At 33.8% G+C, this 25,594-nt stretch overlaps 1 protein-coding gene across 1 annotated transcript in view; it reads right to left on the reverse strand.

The window, feature by feature from the left end:
* LOC124369191 overlaps positions 1–25,594 on the reverse strand; it is a 53,738-nt gene that overhangs the window by 26,597 nt on the left and 1,547 nt on the right. Inside the window, exon 2 of the mRNA XM_046827009.1 lies at positions 7,978–8,015. Coding sequence (XP_046682965.1) covers positions 7,978–8,014 — 37 coding nt within the window. The 5' untranslated portion in view covers position 8,015. The remainder of the gene's footprint in view (positions 1–7,977; positions 8,016–25,594) is intronic.

The following is a 25,594-nucleotide window of genomic DNA, read 5'->3' on the forward strand; positions in this document are numbered from 1 at the left end:
AACCATTATCTGTCACATCTTTTACAGTGAGGAAAACTTTGGTAATCAGCACACTAGAATCATAGCCAGCGCCTTGTGAGGTACTCTAACATATAAAACACGCGCCGGTGTAGACTTATATATTATCTCTTGAAACCACTTCCTGCATTACTTCAAGAGGGTTCTTACGTGAACCGCAACGCCCTCCTACTGTATATCTCTACGTCCTCGGCAATGCCAATACACTTCTTCAGATATCGTGACTTTCAATACACTCTCTAAAAGGAGATCATCCTCCGCACAAAGGTGACGGTGAGAGTTGCCCAGTGATGGCTTAAAAAGTACTTCCGACTTCCTCCCCTCTTCTACAGCGAAAGAAAGGATCCATCCCTGTCCGATTCTCCGTATTGACATACGCAAGCTTTCCCGTCTTTACCAGGAAGGCCCCAAAATATCCATGTACTGTAAGAAGCAATGTAAGATAACCTCCCTTGTTTTTGTGTCCTAACGTTCTCACTCTTGCAACTCTTCATTCAACCCGACAATCCATATTCCTGTAGTTTTTCTTCCTTGCTAATCTCTCACGTTATGTACTCCAGTATCACCGTGACTGATCATTTCGATTTCGTTTTATAATCAATTCAGTTATCTTTAAACCAGAAGATACTTATATAGAATAAGTTCCAAAACCATTAATATTAGTTCATTTAGAAGTCCTTTCCACTATTCTATGCATCTTTCTCAACACTAACAGGCCTGAAATTTGGCATCCTTATAAGCTGAAGTTGAGATGTGAAATAAAACTATGTATAAAACTGTATAATATTGATACAGGGTGTTCACAAAAGGGTGTCACACACTTCTGTTGCTAATAGAACTCATTATTTCAAATACAAATGTCATATGAACATAGATCGAGAAATGTCTTTTGATAGGTATCAGTTGTATTAGATCACTTATAAAAAATTTACACGATGCTGACTATTTTGGAATTTGTATAACAATTCTTACGGTACATTTTCCAACGAAATCCTTCAACGCATAAGCGAGCACGACCACTTTAAGATAGGCTTTAAACCAGAGCAGCAAGCAACTGTTACATTTTAACTGTGACATATTTGGCGCTCCCAGCTTGTGCAAGCGTCTTTAAAGTGGTTCTGTTCCCTTATGCATTGGCAGGTTTCATTGAAACAAGTTTTGTTGGAATTTTAATGAAATTGTTCAAATAGTTGGTGTCTAGTAAGTATTGTATAACTATACCAGTGTTTTTGTTATTTAAGTTCACTATTTTAACAGGTGCCATTTCGTTAATATTAAAGAAAATAACGCAATTATTTGTTTACATTTCTCACTTATTTATTCAAACATTTGTTACGAATGGTTTCTTTAGCTAGACTACTGTAGTTTAGAGATAATAGTTTGTTATAAACAATACAAAATGGTGGCTACCGGCTAAACAAGACATTACTCGACCTATGTTTATATGACAATGTTTGTTTGAAATTATGAATACTATCAACCAAAGAAGTTTGTGATACCCTTTTGTGAACACCGTGTGTATATCCAAAGAGAAGAAATACGTTCAGAAAAGAAGGTTATAATGTTATATGTTCAATATAACCTATCTTTTTACCTCTTCCGTAAAGATTTTTCGCTAAACTTTGATAGACTGTAGCTCTATATCCTTGGTAATCGTAGCTTGTATGTAATACCTTTGATATGTATGTTATCTTATAAACTTTACTTACAGAATTTAAAGGCATTGGCAAATTTCACTCGCGGAACAAACGTGTAGCAGTGGTAAAGATATGGTGATTTGAGGCAACACCTATAACGTCACTCACTTATAACGGAGGACTGCTTAGTTAAATTAGTAAAGGAAAGTCGAAGTACTCTTATATGGAATACAATAACAACAATGCAATAATTCCAATAGGAACTACTCAAATAGAAACTACTCAAACGATACACCACATTTTGTTTTAACATTCATGTTATTTCGGAGATGTCCACTAATAAAGATTAGGCTTTTCGACATAAGAGCTCCAAACTCACTGGTGTTTAAATTTAGTCATTCAGAATTAAAAGTTTTTACACAGCCCTTCTGTACTGTGGAGCAAGTTGTGTACAACAGCGGGTAAATATGTTTGTCTGTTATATATTAGTATTACACTGAGCACGCACTCATTCGGCACAAATAATAAACATAATTATTCTGCAGTATATAAGATCTGAGAAACCGTTTTCCGTAATATTCGGGAATAGAAAGATCAGTTGTATATGATAACTTCTCTCTGAAAATCACATTTTCAAGATCACTGCTTAAGCTTTGTTACACTCAGCTAATAAAATTTACAAAGTAACATTAACTCTGATTATAGAACATATTGTTATATTATATTGTTTCGGTAACGTTCCTAACAATCAAAACAATTGTTTGGTACAACATCATACATATTTTAAAATGATGTTTCGTGTTACGTATATGAAAAAGGAGTTTAGTACTTCTACTAGTTATAAGAATAGAATTGATATACATTTTTGAAATGTGCTAATTTGGACGGAACTTGCAGGTCAGAATTGGTTTAAAATCTCATAAAATAGGGTCAAATTCGCGTTAATAACATCATAATAAAAATATATCAAGTATTAAATTTATGTGTTGAAAAGAGGTACTAGGTCTGTAAAAGAATTACCCGACATCTCTTTGCTGTCCGACCGTCTCTTAGACCGGATATGAGGTCGGAGAGGAAATTCTGTATGAGTCACAGCCCTCGTATTATGTATGCTAGTACGTGTGACTTGTGTTATTGTGTGCTATTATTATTTGGGTCTGTGTGACTCATGTCACATTTCGATATGATTGAAGTCACAGCGACATGAGTGAAGAGCCTAGAATTAAAAAGCTTTCGGGGGAAGATTGTGGGTGACACTAAGGAAAAATATAGTTTAGATGATACACAAATGGTCGCATTTGAGTGGAGAGTGGCCCGCGACCTGGCAGGTATGTATGGTCCAGAATTCTTGCATAATTTAATGTTCAACGAAAACCGTAGATTGGCTGTACAGGAGTTGTAAGAAGATCAGGGTATCTCAAAATGTGAAGTATGTAAGATTTTCCGTAAGGATTTAAAATTAACCGTGTTTCTGGATTTCTTATTGTTGCAGGCCTTCTATGTCACTTTCCAATTATATACGGCCATATTTAATAGTCTAAGGCTCTGTTTTATCTGAGTTTTAGCCATTAACTCTTAAAAATATATCATAGAACGGAATGGTTAAGTTTCTGGAAACTCTATGGTCAAGAGTTCAGTCATATTGGAATTCGACGCAAGCGCATGTAATAACATACACAGTCCAAGGGTTATTTTTGCGTTGCACAACAAGTTGTATTCAAAACACACCCCATTAAATTGTAAATATAGAAGAGACCAGATACATCTTACAAGAACAATTTAAGTGACAAAAAAGTAGGAATGTTTTAATAAAGCATAAAATAGTTGTGAGAGAAAACATTAAATGTATTTAAATACCGTGTAAAAGGTAGTAACACGTTGTACTAATATGTAGGTAAGTAGTGTGTTTTTAAGTAATCAATGGAAAAAGTGACAATTAAAAGTGCATTGATTACAGTGACCTCCTTTTCTTTCTCCTTCTTTAAGCATATCCTAATAATGGATCACAGTATAAATAAAACTCTGCATTCAATAAAATGGTATGATTTTCTTTGGCTTGAGTCAACGAATACCAACACTCACACACTGGTTAACCCTTTGCTTAGTAGGCCTATGTATCCCTTTAGATACATCACCTTGACCGTTACTACTCCCGCTACTGCCACACACTCACTATATGCCGCCAAGAAAAGAATATAACCAGTTAGTACAATAAGTGACTAAATTTTTACGTAGCATATACTAGTTTCTACATGTAATACTTAGCAATAACTCGATTATCACTCAAACTCAACAATAAAAAAAAAAAACTGAAAGAAAATTAATCATTAATTCCATTTAATAATTGTTTAATACAATATACTGGTATAGTACGTAATAAGTTCTCGCATGTGAAGGTAAGCGCGATTCCATCTCTTATCTATACAGTACGTGTACAGCCACTTGTTATACCATACCATAACCGCGTCCGTTTGGCAAGCAGTCGGTCGATCTCTGTAACGTTATCCCATTAGAACCATTCACAAGTGCGGTCCATAAACCACTTATAACCTAGGTGGAAGTTGTAAAAGGTTATTGTTCATTCTTTCGGCCGGTGAGAAGAGAAAATATTTTACTTTTTGGATTAACTACGCTGACACCGCCATGCTTCACACGATTTAGTATTTTCTGGACATGTCTTTTAAACTGAGCAAATCAGAAAACACTGTTGACAAAATCCTCAGAACAGATTCTTAACTTTGAAACCGAAAACTGGGGGAAACTCGCCAAATCAACATTAACAAACAAAACGAAATCGAAGGAGCTTTTCACACATCAGGTCCACACGATAAATCTGAAACCTGGCGCCTGCCACTTCAAACTTCAAACATAGTTGACCTCTGTTAATACAGATGTGTGATGTTCTTTCGAAACCTATTTGGCACTCTTAACAGCAAAACACGATAGAATTTCACACAGTTATACAGGGTGAGTCAGAAATATGGTAAAATGTTTTAAGGCGTGATTGTAGAGCTAAAAATAAGAAAAAAATGTTATATAAAGGTAGGTCCGGAAACGCTCCATTACTGAGTAATGGCTGGCGAAAGATTTTGCTTTGTTTTCAGTTCACCTGGTGAAATTAAGTGATTCTGAAAGGTTTTGTCCTTACTTTTTAACTCAAATAAAATGGATAAATAAGGAAAATCACCTGAAAAATCAAATAAAACCACTCTAGAGGTTGTAGTATGAACAGTTTTTGAGAAAAAGTGTGATATTTGCTAAAAATCTAATAACAAAAATACCATCTTAAATGTTTGATGTCAAATAACATTGTTAAATGACCAATAAACAAATTGTTTTTCCTAATACAGATTGTAGAGAATTTAATTCTAAAAACAACCATAATAAACAAAGTTAACTAAATGTGTAAAAAATTTATGATATTGACTCCTCACGTATCACACTACACAGCAAACTTTTCGCTGTTTTATAATAAGGAATGAGTATCTGATTGGTAACAGCTGGTAATAATTAATTATTTAAACAACAACTGTTTAAACATTTTAAAATAATAAATAATCAGCTGGGAATTTATTATTAGATGACATACGTTACCTCATTGTTGAACTAAACAACAAACTGTAAAGATACTGTGTGTTTGTGTTAAGTATTTTAACCAGTTATTTTCATCCATTTTATTAGTAATTTTGTGTTGTGTGTTTCATTTATTAAAAATGGAAGGTAATATTCATGTGTATTTAAACTCTGAATTAGCAGACATGCATTTAATGTATAGTTTGGGACGCTGCAATAGTACTGCAGCAAGACGTCAGTTCAAGAGAACTTTCCTAACCGCAGGTGTCCAAGCGCAAGATGTTTGCCACTATTCATCAACGCCTATCTGAAACAGGTTCTTTGAAGTCTTCGGAGCATAGTAATGCAGGCATCGCCCGATCATGTAGGACTGTTGAATTAGAAGAGTTGGTTCTTAATAAAATTTCTGATTATCCTGAAAAGAGCACTAGAGAATTGTCACTACAGTTCAAAGTCAGCCAATCTAGTATTCGGAGAATACTACACGAATACCAGTTACACCCATACCACTTCCAGCATGTCCAAGCAACTCCATGTCCCAGCAACTCTTTTGCCACAAAACTACGTTCCCCATGTTGTTTTTGTCAATGGCTTCTGTTAAAATGTGCTGATCGAAACTTTTTGAATACAATTTTGTTTAGCAATGAGGCTCACTTTACAAGAACAGCTATCATTAACTTCCATAACAACCACATTTGGGCAGACAGAAATCCTCATGCTATCAAACCTAATCGCCCACATTAGTTTTCAGTGAATGTTTGGGCTGGAATCTTAGCAGATCATTTTGTCGTATTCGTGCTTCCTCCCTGGCTTAATGGCGTGGTGTACTTGAACTTTTTAAGAGACGAGCTACCTAACCTGCTTGATGATGTACCTCTGCATTTGCGCCAAAACATGTGGTTTATGCCTGACGGGGCACCTGCGCACTACTCTCTGGCTTTTCGTGGACACCTAAATGAGAGTTTCACAAATCAATCGAAGGCCGAGGTGGACCAGTTTCATGGCCAGCAAGATCACCGGACTTAAATCTTTTGGACTTTTTACCTTTGGGGACATTAAAAAAAATTAGTTTACTCTTTCCCAATAGATACCATTGAAGAACTCCGATTAAACCTTTCTAATGGAATAGAAACCATTAAGCAGACACCTGGAGTTTTTGAACGGGTCCGAAACTTGATGAGAAGACGCCTGAACGCGTGCATTTTGAACAATGGAGGTCATTTAGAGCATTATTTTAATCTTCCGGAGAGACTTAAACCGATTGTAGATGTTTATTGTATTTAAAAATAAAATTTTGAACCAGCTGTTACCAATCAGATACTCATTCCTTATTATAAAACAGCGAAAGTTTGCTGTGTAGTGTAATACGTGAGGAGTCAATTTCATAACTTTTTTACACATTTAGTTAACTTTGCTTATTATGGTTGTTTTCAGAATTAAATTCTCTACAATCTGTATTAGGAAAAACAATTTGTTTATTGGTCATTTAACAATGTTATTTGACATCAAACATTTAAGATGGTATTTTTGTTATTAGATTTTTGGCAAATATCATACTTTTTCTCAAAAACTGTTCACACTACAACCTCTAGAGTGGTTTTATTTGATTTTTCAGGTGATTTTCCTTATTTATCCATTTTATTTGAGTTAAAAAGTAAGGACAAAACCTTTCAGAATCACTTAATTTCACCAGGTGAACTGAAAACAAAGCAAAATCTTTCGCCAGCCATTACTCAGTAATGGAGCGTTTCCGGACCTACCTTTATATAACATTCTTTTCTTATTTTTAGCTCTACAATCACGTCTTAAAATATTTTACCATATTTCTGACTCACCCTGTATATAGAAACCCAGATAATATCAAAAGATACACCGAGATTCTCTCAGACAGGCTATCATCGTATTTAAAAGTATTTTTTTCCGCTTTAATTGTAGTGTTTTCTTTATACTTTAAAATCTTACGCGAATTGCAAAAAAACTATATAATCTCAAGTGAACATACCATTTTTAATATAGGACCTTGATAGTATTGGGTAGGTCATCAATTACCACCACCTTACACCAAGCGAAAAGTTGCAAATGTGAACTTTAAGGGATTTAGTCTTCAACGGTTTTGTAGTACGATACTTGATATGTTAGGCGTAAGGGAACAGTAAGAAAAAACGTAAGAAATTCGAGACAAACTTTTATTTTCTTTTAAACCTGACCCCATTTGCCAGGCCTCGTGGAAGGACCTAACATAATTAGTTTCTTTAATTGAATCATAGTGAACTGGGGGATTGTACTGGCGGTCATCTTGAATTTAGTCCCATAAGAACAATTTTAACCCTGAAACGGTATTTCAGATTAACGTTATTAGTATTAACAGGCGTATAAACGCCTTTTTTCGATCTTTCTATATACTTACTGATTTTATTGAAAAATCACTATTTTGTGCTCTACTGTTTAAATTATTAAAAAAGCATACATTGTTTAAGATAAATAGAAAACCCGTTTAAATGCTTATCGATCGTATCTTTAAAATGACACATCAACCATGGTCCTAAAAATATGGTCGTAAAAGTGTGTTAGGTTTAACATTGGTCATATGTGGTAAATATCTAGGTCATTCCACAACAGTCTCACAAACTACTCGTATTTATTATTAATAACACTTAAACAATCGTTTTCTTAATTATTCAGTTATAAATTGCTATGACATAAAATAGTAATTAATATTATGATGAAATGAATCTCAAGGTAAACTCACCCATACAAACACCAACAACGACAGTTTCTTTTAACATTCTGAAAAATAAAATTAATACATATTAGTGTAATCAAATAAAGATGTCACAAGCAAATTTCTCATTTTAGAGGGAAGAGTGTTGTTCACATGGATGAGAGAGAGAGGGAAAGAGGGGAAAGAGAGAGAGAGAGAGAGAGATTTACATTTGACATCATATAAATAACCCTGTCAGGTAATAAAGTAATACAAATCCCACGCATACATATCTGAATGATGTACCACGATTTTTCACAACCATTGGCACATCAGAGGATTGTTCAAGGTTTTGAATAACTTAACGGCATACCTATGCTAAATATATTCAACGAGTGATATATAGGTATACGCAATTTTATCGGATTTATGGCTCTTGACGGTTATGAAAGAAGTCAGATAAGAACGTTACTTACGTCGTGTTTTGCTGAGAGTTTTCATGAATAAGCACTTTTCTAACGGACTTAAATATTTTTGTTTGTCCATGTAACGAACTCAAGAAAGAACATCAGACCAACTATAAACCGACCAATATTTCGTTGTCAATCCAAATTGTACTTCAAACGAACGTTTTTTGTAATATAATTTCGTATTTCTAAATTCTTGAAATAAGAAGGTAACTATTTTAAAATTATAATGCTTGGAATTATGAGTAATTTAAATACCTAATAATACATTAATGTTATAAAAATGCACTATTTTACCACATCTTTAAAGATATAAAGTAGAAATAAGTGTATTAAAGATCTGATATTCGATCAAGCAAAAAAGTATGTACTTGATAAATGTAATACGCATTGATTAAGTACTACGTACTGTATAGATACGAAAGCCACTTTATACTGCAAAACCTACTGTCAAAATATATTTTAACAGAATATTTTCTTTCCATTACTTGATATTTTAAACTTTTACATAAATATCACAGTATTTACATATGCTTATTTAACTGATTTCCAAGAATTTATTATTATTATTAATTCACTTTGAACCTCTCATCGCACTTAGTTATAAAAGGACTTTCGCGCTTGTTTCCAGAGTAACAGGACATTCAGGATCGGTGAGGCTGAGAGTAGGCGCCGCTTCTTGTCGAGATTGCATGAGAAGGGATAGCAGGTAATATATCTCATGCATGTGACCTTGGAAGAAGGGGAGGTCAGCTCTGTTCCAGCATGTTCCAGTCAACGCGGGCTGGCAGCCCTCACCCATGCCCAGGCCAGCAGCAGTCTTTATCATTAAAGGATCTCCACCCACTCCATCAGTCATCCTCCACAGTAGACTGCCACCGCAATATCTCGATATTTTGGGTAAGTGATGTGTTACTCCTGGACATCAATAGGATAAGTGAGAAAACGGGATGTCAACTGGAATGTACAAAAGTCTTGACGTTGTTTTATTGTTAAATATAAAATACGATACGTTCTGGACTATATATAAACTATCTATATGGACATATGTGACAATAAGTGTGACACAGCAGTCCAGTATACCTGACAGTGGAATAGCAATAAAACAGTCAACTCACTTGTCAACAGTCAACTGGAGGTATTTTGAAGGTATTTTGCCACCTAGCAGAGGCCAAAGTGGCTCCCGACTTGAGAACATTACTAAGTTAAAGCATTTTCCGATCTGACGGTAAAACAACCATGGCCATAATGCTCGTCATACGACCTGAGAGAAAATAACAGGTTAGATTAGACAGATAGAGCATCTTCCGATCTGACGGTAAAACAACCATGGCTAGAATGCTGGCCATATAATCTGAAAGTCGAGTATCAGGTAGAGGAGCATCTTCCTACCTGGCACAGAAACAACCATGGCCACTTTGATCGCCGTACGACCGTAATACACAAGTAACACGTTCCAACTTATTCAAGATTATACAAATTTACGATATTTACAACAGGCTTTACAAATAATTAAGAATATATAAGAGTTCGAGTGTTTCTGTGTGAAAGGATATATGCTAATATCCTTCAGATAAAGGTTATCCGAATACTGTTATACATTGACTACATTGAAAGCCGTAGTTAACGTGGATAGTTAGGAGATACATGATATGCAGTTCACCATCCAGTATTCTTTTTTCAGCCAGAATATTTTATGAAACATAATAAACTAAATTATCATGATGTAATTAACTTTTACTATACATCTAAAAATATATTATTTAAACTATGTTTAGTATATTAGGGAGTTTTAGAACTGCGATCCTCAATCCTGAAAAATATCAGACTATCACTAATTAAATTCAACATTTCCCCAAAAGGATATTTGTTGTTGTCACTCACTGTACGGTTGTCAGACTTGACTTACTGTCAGACTCGGACCGCACGGCACCGCACTCTTCGGCAGCAATCCGGTGTTTAAACATCGATGGTCGCTCGACGCTTACTGACGCTGATAGAAAGGTCAGCTTCACTTTCACCACTAACTCATCCGTTACGTCATTCCCAGCTAGACCCACCCATCGTTGACTTTGCGTTACGTAAATACCGGTGTCATCTTATACAACTGGACAAATATGTTAATGTACGTACACGCTGCCAATTCTGATATTCACTAAAATCTCGCGCGTCAACTCCTCACCTCGAGTTAAATGTGCCAAGGAACAGTGCGTTTTACATATTAAAACATTCCAAATTAACAGGATATTTGGAAAAATACATTACATTTCCAAAAGAATGTCAATTATCGATTATTGTGATTAGTGTGTAGTACTAACCAACAAAATCCTAAGAACAAAATACATAAAACAAGACCCAAACAGTTTTACATGATATCGCATTAGAACTGTATATGTATATATTTAAATACATATACATACACATGTGCATATATATATATATATATATGTATACAATGTGTATGTATATACTATTTATATATATTTATTAATACTGATATAATTATACATACATGCTAACAAACTTGCATTAAATCCGCCACATTGTTCGAAATATTTGAGCCCGGTTTTATGTCTAAAGTTCATTGATGCCGTCCCTAAGAACTCATATATGTTAAGGTATTTAGATGATGGACAAGTCATTGTTATATTTGGGTGCATGATATATCACTTCAGAAGATTTAACGTCACATTAACTGTTTAAGGTTTTCCTAGATTACCTCAAATAGAATTCCTTCTATCAGCCATCTCTACTTCTCAGAACTGCTCTCCCCATTACGTTATATTCTATCGGGCTGGACAACATCGATGCCGTATTACTTCTCAACTTTATTGGTTTTCAACTTAATGTCTCATAAGGGTGATGGTGATGATCAGCTAATCAGTGTTACTAATTCAAGCGTTCTGGTTGGAGACGGTTTTTGAATAATGAGCACGTTAAGATTTTTTGAGCCCTATTCTATATTCTTCCAAACTTCATCAGGATGAATGGTGAGGTTTTCGTTGTCGTGCTCTTAGTATCACTCATTCTTGCACGTCACAGATCGACCAATCCGTCTGTCAACCGAGCCTTGTATTTCCACCAACATTCACATTGCATCCCAAGATTCGTGGATAGTGAGCGCCTTTGTCACACTCGTTCCCCTTAAACCCGCTTTCTCTCGTAAACGATCGGATCGACCACAATAGCCGTCTCAATCTCGAGGACAGCTGCATGGTTGAGATACTACCAAGATAACACTCGCTCTACGACAGTCCAGAAAGTATCTCTTATCTGCACTGCCAATATATTGTGCCTGCATCGTTTGTGTCACAGCGCATATGTTGGGATTTAAAATTGTAATAAAAACTTTTTTCAAACAGCACGTATTAGCAAAAGTTTGATTTTAATTATAAATTTAATTTTAATTTAAATTGATTTGAATTACATGTGATTAAAATTCAAAATGTCCCTTAAAACTAGAAGAACCTTCACAAACCTATTTAAGATATAAATTTCTAAATTTGTGGTTGCATTATTTTCAACAAATTAATTTTGATTGTAACCACTAACTGTTTGTTTTAAGGATTTAATCTTGTTATGTTCTAAAACGATAAAAAAGGACATTTTGAATAAATTTGGACGTTAACTGACGCTCTTTCGAAATTTGGGTTTAAGCACTTACATTGAAAAATATTCCTAATACTAATAAAGGATCTTTGAAAAAGTATTCAGGCATGGTGCAGTTTTTTCAGAATTTTATTTATGATGAAGAGAAAAGGAATGTTTTTGTTTTAAACAGTGATATTGATTTAGAGGAATGTGTTGTTGGCTTGAAGTATTGTTTAAATTCTACCCTAGAGTAATAAAAGAAGTAGTAACTTTTTAAAATTATACACAGAAATAAATTCCATACAGAAATGTAATTTATGAACTATTTTACACATAACATAGCTATAGTGGGAAGGGTTCATTCAGTCCAGAGGTTAGATTCTAAAATTAAGTCTGCGACGAAATGGTGTCAGTCGAAAACGAATTGGGGCCAATCTCAACATTTAAAAAGATTATAGTCCGGACAAGGAAAACACATGCCAAAAACTAACTGTGCATTACACCAAAATATTCTTATTACCAAATAAATGTTAAACCATGATTAAAGCCAAGAGAAATCAGGGCATTTGCATTATTTTAAAGCCTACTAATTTACACGTACTAAAAGACTTGCCTGATCAATTAACGATTATAATATTTATTTAAATTAACTTATAGTAGATTTAAAGTTATGGCATATATTCTTTGTATTTTAGTATGAGTACAAACAACCTGTAATAATTAGTATTCATAAATAAAAAAGCTAATGAATAATTTTGAAAACGTTTAGTTCAAAATTGATCAGGAAAGATTTGTTCATTAGAGTACAATACTACGAAATCATGCTGTGTTTTGATACAGATAGATTTTAGGATTAAACACGAGACTCACCCACTTGCTCTCTATGATAATACTCTGATAAACATAGAATTATTAAAACGGCGGCGCTCATTCTTGTTCAAAACTCGAATGTAACCCTGATAATGTTGTATTACTATAATAGCCTAGGCGTCCACACGAAAATAATAATCATGATGACAAAGGTACCTGGAATTTTATAAAACCTAATAAAATGTAAAAAATATATTGATATTAAGCAATGTAGGTCAAGGTCAGCAACCAACGTACACGACTTAATGTAGTGCATGATCATATATCTCATTCATTAGTAGTTTCGTCCTTTACAAATTTCTGATTTTTTTCAATTTCTGGACATATTAAGTCAGTTTTGGTCGAAGACCGAAGAAAGCTGCTGATAATGCGAATTTATGGGAAGAATCCAAGGGCTCAAAATTAAATCGCCAATGGTGAGTTTATCAAGAATGAAAAAGTCAAAAATCACACAACATTTCTACGGAACATCATCTCGTTAGAGAAATGAATAAAATAAAAAATTGAGGTAACTTGCGGCAGAACTTAAGTTTGACACGTTTAATAAACATAAGACGGATTTTTCTACTCCAGTCTATCAAAACAGAGTTGAAATAATTTGTGAGCAAAATTTAAAATTTTTTCTTGCATCCAGTAAACATTATACAATGTATTGTAAAATCCTTTACTTTAAAACATTTACCTGACAACATCTTAGAATACATTTGGAATTGATACAACATGCCACGTGAACCCGCAAGGTCTGCTTAACATAATACATTACACGTAATATTATAATTGTTTTTATATAATGTTTTGTAGTCTTTTATTTTGTACTTTTGTTATAATTATTTGAATTTTATTAACATAAAATTGAAAATTATTGTATATGTGGCAATGAACTCGCCCAAGTCATGGTTAGCAGAACTTGTTCAACTTTTGTTCGTTCTTAACTTACGTAAAAAGGATTTTGGACAGCTGAAGAAAAAATTAAACTCAAATTTTCTATACGTAATATTCAAGTTCAGTGACATTAACGATGAAAAATGACCGAAAATAATTATCCTTTCAAATCATCTAGCGACAACCTTTAATCAAAGGAAATGTCTACCATATGTAATGTAAGTAGAGTTATACAAAAGGAATATTTGTTTATCAATTTGTTTAACATGCAGTATTTAATCATAATTTTAAATAAATAAAACATTATCAGGATTTGTAACAGGAGACATTCATTAGCATTGTAACATGGTCAAAATTGATAAATTAATATAATAGTTAAAGTATATAATATCTAGTTTCGTAACGCCACCTTGTCAATACTTACATATCTATGTATATGTACTTTTTAATGAAACCACTCTATAAGTGAATGTCTTACAGGAGCGGAATGTTTTCCTTCAGCAGTAAATAATTATTATCAAGTCGTAACTATTAATTATATCTAGTGTGATCAAACACAGTGTTTAACACGCCTTATTTAATCGACGGTTGATACAATCATCAGCGGCCCCCCCGGTCCCAGTGCTAATGGTGGGTTGTCGGTATCTGGGGTCATCTGGGATCAGGGATCTCTGAGGGGCGCGGCGAGGTCAGGTCGCGCCGCTCTGGGCCGTGTCATCCAGTACCAGTAGCTCCGGGCTCTGGCTACACGTTCCTGTCTTTGGTGCTATTCATCAACACGTGTATTGTGAACTAAATGCCGTCTAAAGTGATTTTAATCATGCTGCACGTTCATTGCAGAATGGATAGAACTTAAAATGTCACAAATTGATTAACGGACACACTGGTTTGGTGGCAGGAGGAGAAGAGTACACCTAGTCTAAAATTGAGTTTTAGCTCTAACACAATACCGTATAATTTATGTTCGTTCGTTCAAGAGTTACATTTTGCAAGCATTTTCGGAAACACATCATTCTCTAAGTAGAAGGTCGATTATGTATACGCTGTTAGAATTAACTAGCATCGCTTTGCTTGGATATTTGCAAGTGAATCATTCTGACATTGGTCACAAACTTGATTTTCTTATCCACTTAATATCAAAACGGGTTATTTTATCTGCATAAAATAAGCCATAAAACAGCATATTATTATTATCATACCATTCTGTTTTCGTAACAACAATTCCATGACACATTGAACGAATAACTGCTGAAAACATCACATAGTAAAAATCCACCGTTCTTTGGTTTTCGACCTGGGGACATAAAAAAACCCGCAACATGTCGAACTAACATATTTTTTAATATTACTTCTTTATTTTATGCCTAGTGGAAACAATTCCTTATTCGTTTAATGATTTGAGAAAGTGGAGAGAAGGAATGATTTGTTTTGTACGTATTATCTGTCTATGTTAAAATACAGATCTATCTTCTAACACTATTCTTTCCATAGCCTAGATGGAATTGTAGTTAAAGCGATTGGGAAGCATTGATAATCAAAGCAATTTACTTTATAGGGAACAGGTTTCACTTCACGATCAATATAGGAGATTATGAAAATCGTTAGACTAATATAAATAACATTTGATAACTATGAGTGGTTTACTAGGCTACTCGCAACTAATGCTATATTCTCTATACTCATACACTTCAGGAAGACATACGTTCCTAAATGAAACGAGGGAAATCTAGTTACTTCTACACCGATTTTGGTAACAGTGCTGATCTAAATACGTTCGACCATTTCTTAGACTCTCAGTTCCAAGAAAGAATTGCTTGCAAAACTTTAAAATTATAGACTCTATCTGACGCAGTAGCATAGTTTGGTTTCCTTGAGACAATTATTGCTAATTTTCCCTCAAAATACTTTCCTGGCGTAGCTTAATGTTGTGTAATCGATTTTGGATGAGTTAATTCATATGAAATTTCAGTGGTACAGTTGATTGCGACAGGTCGGCACCTGACTCGTGCGGCAGTGAAGGTGTTACGGTAACTTCCCTGCAGATAAAAAAAAAATATTAACATGTGTTCGTGGAGTACAAGGAATTTTAATAGCATTTAAAGCAGGAAATTTGGAAAAATTTAAAAATCGGACCAAAGTAAAGTTGTTGGAATTCAGTTGTTGAAAAACATGTAATGTAATGAATTTTAAATAAAGGACATTGATTATTGACTTTTTTTTAATAAAACGTAATTAAAGAAAATACATTTGTTTGTATAAAAAATTACCTAATTAAATTAACGTTTATAAATAAAATACACGTTATCTTGGATTGATATACTGAAACATCATATTACTTAAGCAATTTCTATTTGGGTCTGATTATAAGGTACCCCTAGATAATTATTTAAATGCCTACAATGGTAGAACTATATAAACAGTGTTCCTGTTTTCTTGTCTTCAGGAATGGTACGAAAACTATTTATCAATAGAGTACCGATTTTACCGTAAGAAATGTTAGGGTTATCATCTAAACATCGTTTATCTGACGAACTATAATTTACATGCTTAATTATCTGAAAAATATTAGCAGGCTCTCAACAAGTTTCCTAACTAATCACTATGCACGAGCTTTATTCGCTTCAGTGTGTGTGTCGTATAGTGTATCTAACGAAAGATCATTAACCGCTGTTCTTGAATGAATAATAAGTGAACCGTGAATAATTCAGATAACGCCACCTTGCGAGTGAAGCAAGCTCTATGAAGCTATTAAGGACACGACATATCCTGCTGCAAATCATGCCGTTGTCCCTCTATAGGTCCGTCTTTGTGGTAACTCTGGGAGTAACAAACATGTCAAAACAACTGATGTCTCTCAACAAATAAAACGTTTGTTGGTCCCAGCTTGTGCAAATATACGTTTAAAGTGGTCAAAGGATCCTAAGTCCATCCTCAGTGGACAAAGATAGAAAATAAAACTCAGGATACCCCTTTAGGAAACAAAATCGAACCATTTCCCCAAAACAGAATTTTTTGGGGGCCAGTTCAACATTTTTAAATGTAAAGTTACATTAGCACTAGTAATTACAAATTACGTTAAACAATAAGACGGCCAAAACTTATTAACCTATGTTTTGTATATCAGATGTTCAAACTGCTGACCCAGGCCTGTTGTAGAAAATTAAAACGGCTCGTTATATGGATTCATGCGGGATTTTTTTTAAATTTCCGCTAATATTCTGTCCCTAAGGTCATTAATGAGCTGGGGCTTCGTTTTATAGACGATCTTTCTAATGTGTGACCACACAAAGTAGTCAAGTTGAGATAGATCTGGCGATCTTGGTGGCCCCACAATACTTCCTCTTCTGCCTATCCAGCGATTTGTAAAAATATTGTATAAATATTCGCGGACATGCAGGCCATAGTGTGGGGGTGCTCTATTCTGTTGGAAACAAACTTAATTACAGTTGTTGGTTGCTACTTGGATAGCTGGATAAATCTGATTTTGTAACATTTCCTGGTACACGTACATCGGTATTAAGGTTTCCATCAATAAAAAAGGACCCAACAAACTGATCCCTCACAATGCCAAGCCAAACATTAAATTTTTCAGGATGCTGGGTGTGTTGCTTCCTCATCCAATGAGGGTTGACATCGGCCCAATAACGTGCATCGTGTTTGTTAACGTTACCGTTTATTAACATGACAATTACTTCATCTGAGAAAGCGATGTTGTTTAATCTAATTGTATTATTATCAATGTTCCGCGTCATTATTTCACAAAATTCTACTCGACAATCAAAATCGCCGTCACTTAGCTCATGAACTAAATGAATTTTGTACGCTTTATAACCACTGTCATGTAAAACTTTACAAACTGTTGTTTGAGATATAACTAATATTTTAGAAACATTTCTTGCTGAGGCATGAGGACTTTCTACAAAAGGCAGTAAAACGTCAAGTGATAATGTTTAGTATGTAGCCAATTTTGGTCGTCCAGGTTTGGGGCGGACTTTAACGCTACCTGTTTCCTGGAAGCGTTGGACTGTTTTTGGAACTCCTGATTTAGATACAGGGTTTCGATTAGGATGTTACATTAAATAAATTCCTAACTTCATCATAAGATCTCACCCGGTCTCTGTAGCCTCTCATCATCAGGAGCATAATACGCTCTTGTTCACTTAAACACTCTATTCAACGTAATGTATCACAAAAACATCTTAACTTTGTTAATTTCAACCAGAACATGATACTGGGCTTCCTCAATACTGACAAGATAAGGGAGGCCTGCCCTGCAGCAACTTAAACAGGTTTGAGTTTGTAAGGAAAGTGGTGTCTATTGAAGTTATTTACCCACCACCCACTGACCTTCCCGCTTAAAATGCCTAAGGAAAGCAAAGTTTGGGGTGCATGCAAAAACCTGGAAGAAGGAAAGGTGCAGTCATGTCACCTAGGAAGAAGGAGAGGCTAGCTATATTTCAACTTCTTTTTTCAAAGTAAGCAGGGCGAGCCTTACTCCTTCATGTTTGTTTATGCTTTAAAATGCCTTTAAAATTGTGAGGACCCCACCCACTCCAACAGCCATCCTCCGCAGAAATTATACCTATCGATCAACGACCCGACATTTGCGGTTTTACTGTTCGCAGTATGGGTTTTACATCAGAGTTAAAATTTGGTTGGTTTATACATTCCAATAGAACCTATACTAAGAACAGGAAAAACCAATGTGTCACTTAAATCTGGGAAACACAATGGATCTCTAGGATCGGCACATCACTTACCGCAAATGTCGAGATAATGGGATAAAAAGGCTTGTCGATAGCATAGTAGCTGTTGGAGTGGGCGGGACTACCTTAATACTAAACGCTTTGAAAGCCTAAACATGAGGGTTCTTGGCTTCCATTGCCTGCTTTGACTGGAATAAGTTGAAGCAGAGATTTCACCTTCTTCCAAGGTGACCTAAGATAGTGCCAAAGTCCTCATGGTATCTCGACAGGAGACGACCCCTATCTCTAACCTTACCCATCCTGAATATTCTATTACTCTGGAAGCAGCGCAAAGGTCCATCTAGGGCTAACTGCAATGAGAGGTTTCCTCATCTTCTTATCGTTAGTGAAAGAAACATAATATTTATGTGCCTAAACAGAGCCTTGCTTGGTAAAATGAATTTCTGACAAGTTGAAAAATAGTAAAATTACTGCAAAGTTCAAAATTTACTAGCTTTTAATGAAATAAGGCTGGATAAAGAACAAAATTAGTTTCACCCTTTTCTAAGGATTCAAAAGTTGGTTAAACCCCCATATGTTCTGTCACTATTAATCTAATAAAAAAGTCTAACAGCCTAATATTAAAATTAAATAAGCTAGGTCTTGCTATACCTTCGCATGGAAACGTGACAAGAGGCAGCCTCTCCAATTGTACATACTGTTATTTTGAAAGCAGCTCAAAAGTCCTATTAGAAATAAGCGGACAGAGGAGTTTCCTCATTTTCTTGATCTAAGTGAACAAACAAGTGAAACATACAGATTAGTCATCCAATGATTATTAAATTACAATTGATAGTTGTTATTTGCAAACCGTATATTAATTGAGTCAATTAGGTAATATTTTGAACTTGAGGGGATAGAGTTTGTTGTTTTATATATTTATAGATAGAAACGGCAGTTTTGCACTTGTGGGAGGGGGGCATTGTAATTGTACGAAACTCTTGGTACCACCATTGCGAGAGGGAGATGTAGAGAGATGTACCTTGAAGGTTATGCAGAGACTACTTGACCTTACAACAACAGGCCCGAGAAAGTATGCTGAGCACTTTACTTATCGGTTTCACCAAGGCACGGCACGACTTGGTGTGGCGCAGCGGCGGTGTTTTATCGGACCAATTTAGCTGGGTGGGTCTGCGCGTTAACTGAGAGTGTGACTAACTGAGTATATATGCATTTGTTGATAAAGTTAAAACAGAACAAAGTAAGTTGTAACTTACTTCAAACACATTCGTTCGCCGTATGTGATCTCGGTTTCGTTGATTATTTTTACACTCAACACCGTGTGAAACATTTAATTTTATGAAACCGTAGCTTTTACTTATTTTAAAATATAATTTTACGTACTAAACTTATTTTTATAATTTACCAAGTATAATACCAATACTATTGCACCAAATTCTATATGATAATTGCATATAATGTCATCATATGATAATTACACTAATTAAAAAGCTGGGTTTAAGCGTTTTTAATTAGTGTTTTTGGTAATTACATTAGTCTATAGTAATAAATGAGGAGAGTTTCAAAACTACTGAACAAAGGAAAATATAGTAGGAAGTGTTCTTATGTAATTTAGTTTCAAACATCTCAAGTTAATTGAGAAATATTTTAAATAAATACAAAATTACATTGCACCACTGCTATTTTTCCAAAATTTAGTATTAATCTTCTGCCACAGTGCTTATAGATATTTCGTAAGATTTAATAATTCCTTTCCTGAAACACGTTTATAAGCTCAATAATAAATAATTCCACTAATCGTTTCTCTTTTCCTCGATGTCTGAGATGTATATATTTATTTGTAATATATCTTTATGACATACATAATATCTAACGAAGGTATGGTAGAAAGGGTTGATTCAACGTGAGTGTTGGGTTCAGCTCCAGTTCACCTTCCTCATTTTAGACGCTGCAGCGTCTGAAATCTGACGCTGTCACAGATTTTTGACTCCTGGAATCTGGAGTCATGTTCCTCTGAAGAGATAAAAAGTCGGTCACGCAGAAGCTCAAAACGAACTCTTTTTAGATCGTTTCTACATCAAAGACACATGGACTACGAAATATAGTGTAATAGTATAATGTATTTTCATTGTCTCATCATGTGGACAATTGAGTGTAGTCTACTACGATGTTTTTGAAATGATTCTTAAGCGCGGTGGGGTTTAATACGAGTTATAGTGGAAGGGATTGATTATATGTTTAATATGTTTAGCTATAGCTTAAGCTTAAGAATCTTGGTATCTGTAGGTATGTTCTTTTTGCTTTAAAAGAAAAAGAGATAGAATAAGTTGCCAACGAACTCTTTATATCATTTCGACATCAAAAATATAATAAAATACATTTTTATGTGAAGGAAAGTATACCAATATTTGAATGGATAGAGAGAAAATGTCATATTACTTGGAAAAAAAAGACACAAATTTGAATTCGTACAACAAAATTGATTCATTTATATTGTAGGGTTTCTTTCTTTTTGGGATGTGACAAATTTTGAACAGAAAATACGAAATAAAGAAAATGAGAGGATAAAAGTAAGAATAAAAGGAAGGAAAGAGATGCATTTCCCAAGTAAATAATTTCATAATTGCATTTGAATAAGTTCCCATTGCCTTCCTAAAAAAATCTCTTACGCTTTTTATGTTAAAAGGCAGCCCCGAAAATGTTATTATAATAATAAATATGTGATACTATCACAAAAAACATGTGATATTATATACAGAATAATTGTAAACTTTGTTTTGTTCAAAACATGAAAAATATATAATTATTGAAAAAAATAATCAGGTTTTAATAAGGGGAAGTAGTTTCATGCTGTAACCAAATCAATTTAACCCGAGGCGTGTGGTGGCAAGGAGCGGTGAGAGGCGCCAACAAAGAGAACTCTTCTATCGATGCCTTTAGGCTTGTAGTCTGCGTACGAAATAACGGCCGTCCATCAACAACCGCTGTCAATCACTTGAGCATTGTCTTGCTTGCGGGTTTGAATCGAGGAGTGCCCGTCAATGACAGCTCGATTAATTGACGTTTGATTACGTTCTTAAATCGCATTACCAGTTGCTCGTTAGAAAACGTAGGTAATAACGCTTACCACTTTCTCCTTCTCTTACATATAACCAGGTTAAACCCTTGTTAATAGGTGACTGTTGAATGAATAGAATGCATTGTACCAAATTTATACAAGTTGTACAAGCATGAGTTTAAATATTATACCAAAAACACATTTTTTATATTAAAGAAACTGTTGATTGCAATTCTAGCTATACAAAGACGTGCATTTATTTATGATTTAATGACCTACATTACTGGTGGCCATATTGATTATAGTCAAATAATTGTTATGCTAAACCTCAAGCACTTTTACGATCTTATTTCTAATCGTAGAATCATGGGAGGAATTTTAAAAGATATGGTCCAAATTTATCTAAACGCTTATTTTTGTTCGATATTATTAGAAAAAATGTTTAGAAAAATCCTTAAATATTTTCAAATTCCATCGTTTAGATACTTCAAAATTAGGACTTTACAAGAACTAAAAAGCGTCTAAGGCGTATTCATTGTATTTTTAAAATGAGACATCTTACATAACTACTACTATAAGGGCATATAAATATGCATTAAGTTTAAAATTGTTCCTTTAGGGGAAATTCAAAAACCAGTTTACTACAGCCGGCTCAAGGTGGTGCAATCGACTTTGAGTTATGAAAGTTTTATTTAATATTACATACATAGGTCTTTAATATAACTTCCTTGAAAACAAAAAAAAGTATTAAAATATTGTTTTATCACTTCCCGTGAAATTACAGGCACTTAAAATAGACAATTGAGGCGATTTTTTAATCAGGCCCAAATAAAACCGCCCTAGAAAAAAATGTCCTTACATATTTAGTTATGAGTTATACCTTCATTGTACGTTTAGTTAGGTATTGTTTAGGTATTCGTTTTAGTTATTGGGTTTTCATCGAGTACTGTTAGCCAGTTAGATAGTGTCAAAGAATTATGTGTTATTTATTTACATTTTTTTTAATTCACTCAGGAAAAAGAATTTTTAAACATGTAATATTTTTTAATTATATTTATTTTAAAACATTTAATTTCCTAAAGTCATAAATGAATATAAAACATGTCAGTTTGTACAATTTGTGAAATAGGTACAGCCTTCGTTTGATCACAATCTCATTCTGTTACTGTCGAGGTTGTATTAGCATTTGTTGCATTTTAAAACAATTCGAAAGAAATACTAGATAGCCGAACGAAATGTTTGATAGATAGAAAGTTATTAATTTTTCTAAGAGATAAAATGTTATTATTTATACCACTAGTTATATTATTATTATATTACTATGACGTAGTCAAGATTATCAGTAAGTTGTAGATGGATATGGTATGATCTCTTCTACTTGTGAGATTAAAGACATCGGTTTTGGAAAATCTATCATTGTTTTTTCTCACACCTGCTGGCAACAGTTAACAATAAGATCCAGGCAGAGTTTTGAGGAGGTACGTTCTACTTCCCATCTAAAACTATAAAAGAGCCCAGCATCTTTATTTTGGTTTTCATGCAAGCTTAAAGTTTTCCAAATACTTGGTAAGTCTAAAGATCTGCTCCAACAAGCTTTAATACTCTTTAACAACGCAAGTGACAGCTAGGGCACTATTCTTCGCCCCGAGATTCCAAATTAATATATGCATACGGCATTCATTTTTATTTATTTATCATTTGTTCATCCGTCTACAACTATCCAAAATTTGCTACAAAAATCAACGTTGAATTTTCATGCAACGATTTGAAAAATTATTTGAGTATCATCAATAGAGAGGCGAGAAAGTATTATTACCGTCTTGTTTGGCATGCATTGTAAACACCTGCTAATCAGATGTAACACAATTATGATAGTTACGTAGGGGACAAAAATAAGCTTGGATGGGACTATTCAATGGTTTGTCTCTACTGAGTTGTTAAAGGTGAAGACGAATGTGCATATTTAAAACAATAATTCAGATTGATATATTTTTTTTTAATGTAACAATCAATGGAGGTCTTCATCAGAACTTCTGGCTTGAAGAAAGCTCTATGTGGACCTGTGGAACGGGGTTTTCATGTATGTGACCAAATAGTGACGATTTCGATTACTTCAAGTGTTACTTTGAGTTAGATAATGTTAGTTGAGGTTAGCCAAAACAGCGTTAATGTTCGTCTTTTGAAAAGATATATTCTGGTTACATATAACATAACTCGTTTTCTACTGAGTTAATGTGTGAGAGGGTTAAATAAACAAGGTTCCATTATAGTTACATGTCAGGTTATTTTAATAAAATAGGAAATATCTACCTATACAATCCAGAGCAGGTGTCTATAATGATGCGTTTTTAAATTCAGAAAGTGAAACTCTTGTGCAATTCAAATTCCATTTTTATAACCCGTTTGGACCAAGAAGATCATTTTTTAAGTTGGTATAATATTGGTAGCCTATATAAAGGACTCACAGAGTTTGATACAATTATAAATACGCTTGTACGCAAATATGTTTCATCACGTTAGTGTTAAATCTAGTATATCCAAAAAGGAAATAAATAAAACAATCTAGAGTGATCAATTACATTGTTTACGAAATATTTTTAAAGGCTCAGATTAATCTTATAACAAATAGTATACGTATTTTTTTAATACTTGTATTACATTAATGGTAAGAGGTAGATGCTTGCAACGTACATAAGTTTAACCCCCGGCCGACAAGGTATGGGTGTTATCTCATATTTTCATCAGTCTAGACGCCCAGTTCAGTGATATTAAGATAATAAAATGAAGAAATATTGAATTGTGATACACTTTTAAAAATATATAAAGAGATTCACGAAACCAACTAGTGTAGGAGCCTGAAATAATTTACATTATATAATCACACAACTTGGATTTATTAAAATCAACTGAGGAACATTTCCTACGAAATACATTGGTCCTCAGCTGGTATAATGTTGATAGAGCACGAAATTAGAGGACATCTAAAGAGTTAAAAATATAAAACAATATATAACTATATTTATTTCGTAAAAATGTTCTCTTAGGTTGTCACACTTAAAACCGACTATCAGACAAATAAATATAACAGTTATAACACAGCTAGACATCTTTTAGCCAAATAATCGGTACGTATATAATTTGCTAACACTGAAACAATTTATTTCAATTAATAAACGGTTGGTTTTAAATTTTACAAGATAAAAAATATATTTAAACAGAATGATCGTTTGATATCGTTAAGCCCTTTCGATGTCCTCCCATTTTGATCTCCACAATAATTAGCACGAACGATGACCGACTTCTTTCTTGAAAGATGATACGATTAAACTTTTCTACGTATGTGCACCAATAAGTTTATATTTATGAATATAAAATTATATATATATATATATATATATATATATATATATATATATATATATATATATATAATATGCATTTATATTTGCGTATTTAGTATATTATGTAACGTTCTTGAAATTATTTTCTTTTATTTCTAATTATACATTATTGCAAATAAACGTTAACTGTGCGACGTGATGAGCATAATTAATATTGAGTTGGATTAAAACAAAATAAGTTTACATCCGATCAAATTTCTCACTAGTAATACTAGCTCCCACTCTCAATCAAGGTATTACTCTCACATCAGTTCATATATACAACAATAATTTATGTAAAATGACAAAACAGTGTTCTTGTTATATTATTAAGCCTACATTTAGGTATTTTGTTTTTTGAGCTTGTAGCTACTGCTATTGTCTTACTAGTAGAGGATGTTGCACTATATAACACGTAACATGACTGCTTCCTATATTCTTTTAATGGAATCTATTGCTGATCTAATTTTTTATGATGCCGCACTCTAACACAAAAATGGTATTTCTGAACAAAGACGGTGGCTAAGTTCTGTAAGAAGTATTGTTTAAAGATTGTTTCTGATAACTGAGAAGCGGGGATAATACAATATAAAACAATCAGAGAATATTTGTAAGCGCGGAATCTTCAACTACGGCTGGGTCCTTTTAGATCAAGTGTTAATTCCTATTAAAAAAAGTTCCGAATGTGAAAAAGTAAATTTTCCTACAAGA

The sequence above is a fragment of the Homalodisca vitripennis genome, chromosome X (genome assembly GCF_021130785.1).
Source record: "Homalodisca vitripennis isolate AUS2020 chromosome X, UT_GWSS_2.1, whole genome shotgun sequence".
Lineage (NCBI taxonomy): Eukaryota > Metazoa > Arthropoda > Insecta > Hemiptera > Cicadellidae > Homalodisca > Homalodisca vitripennis.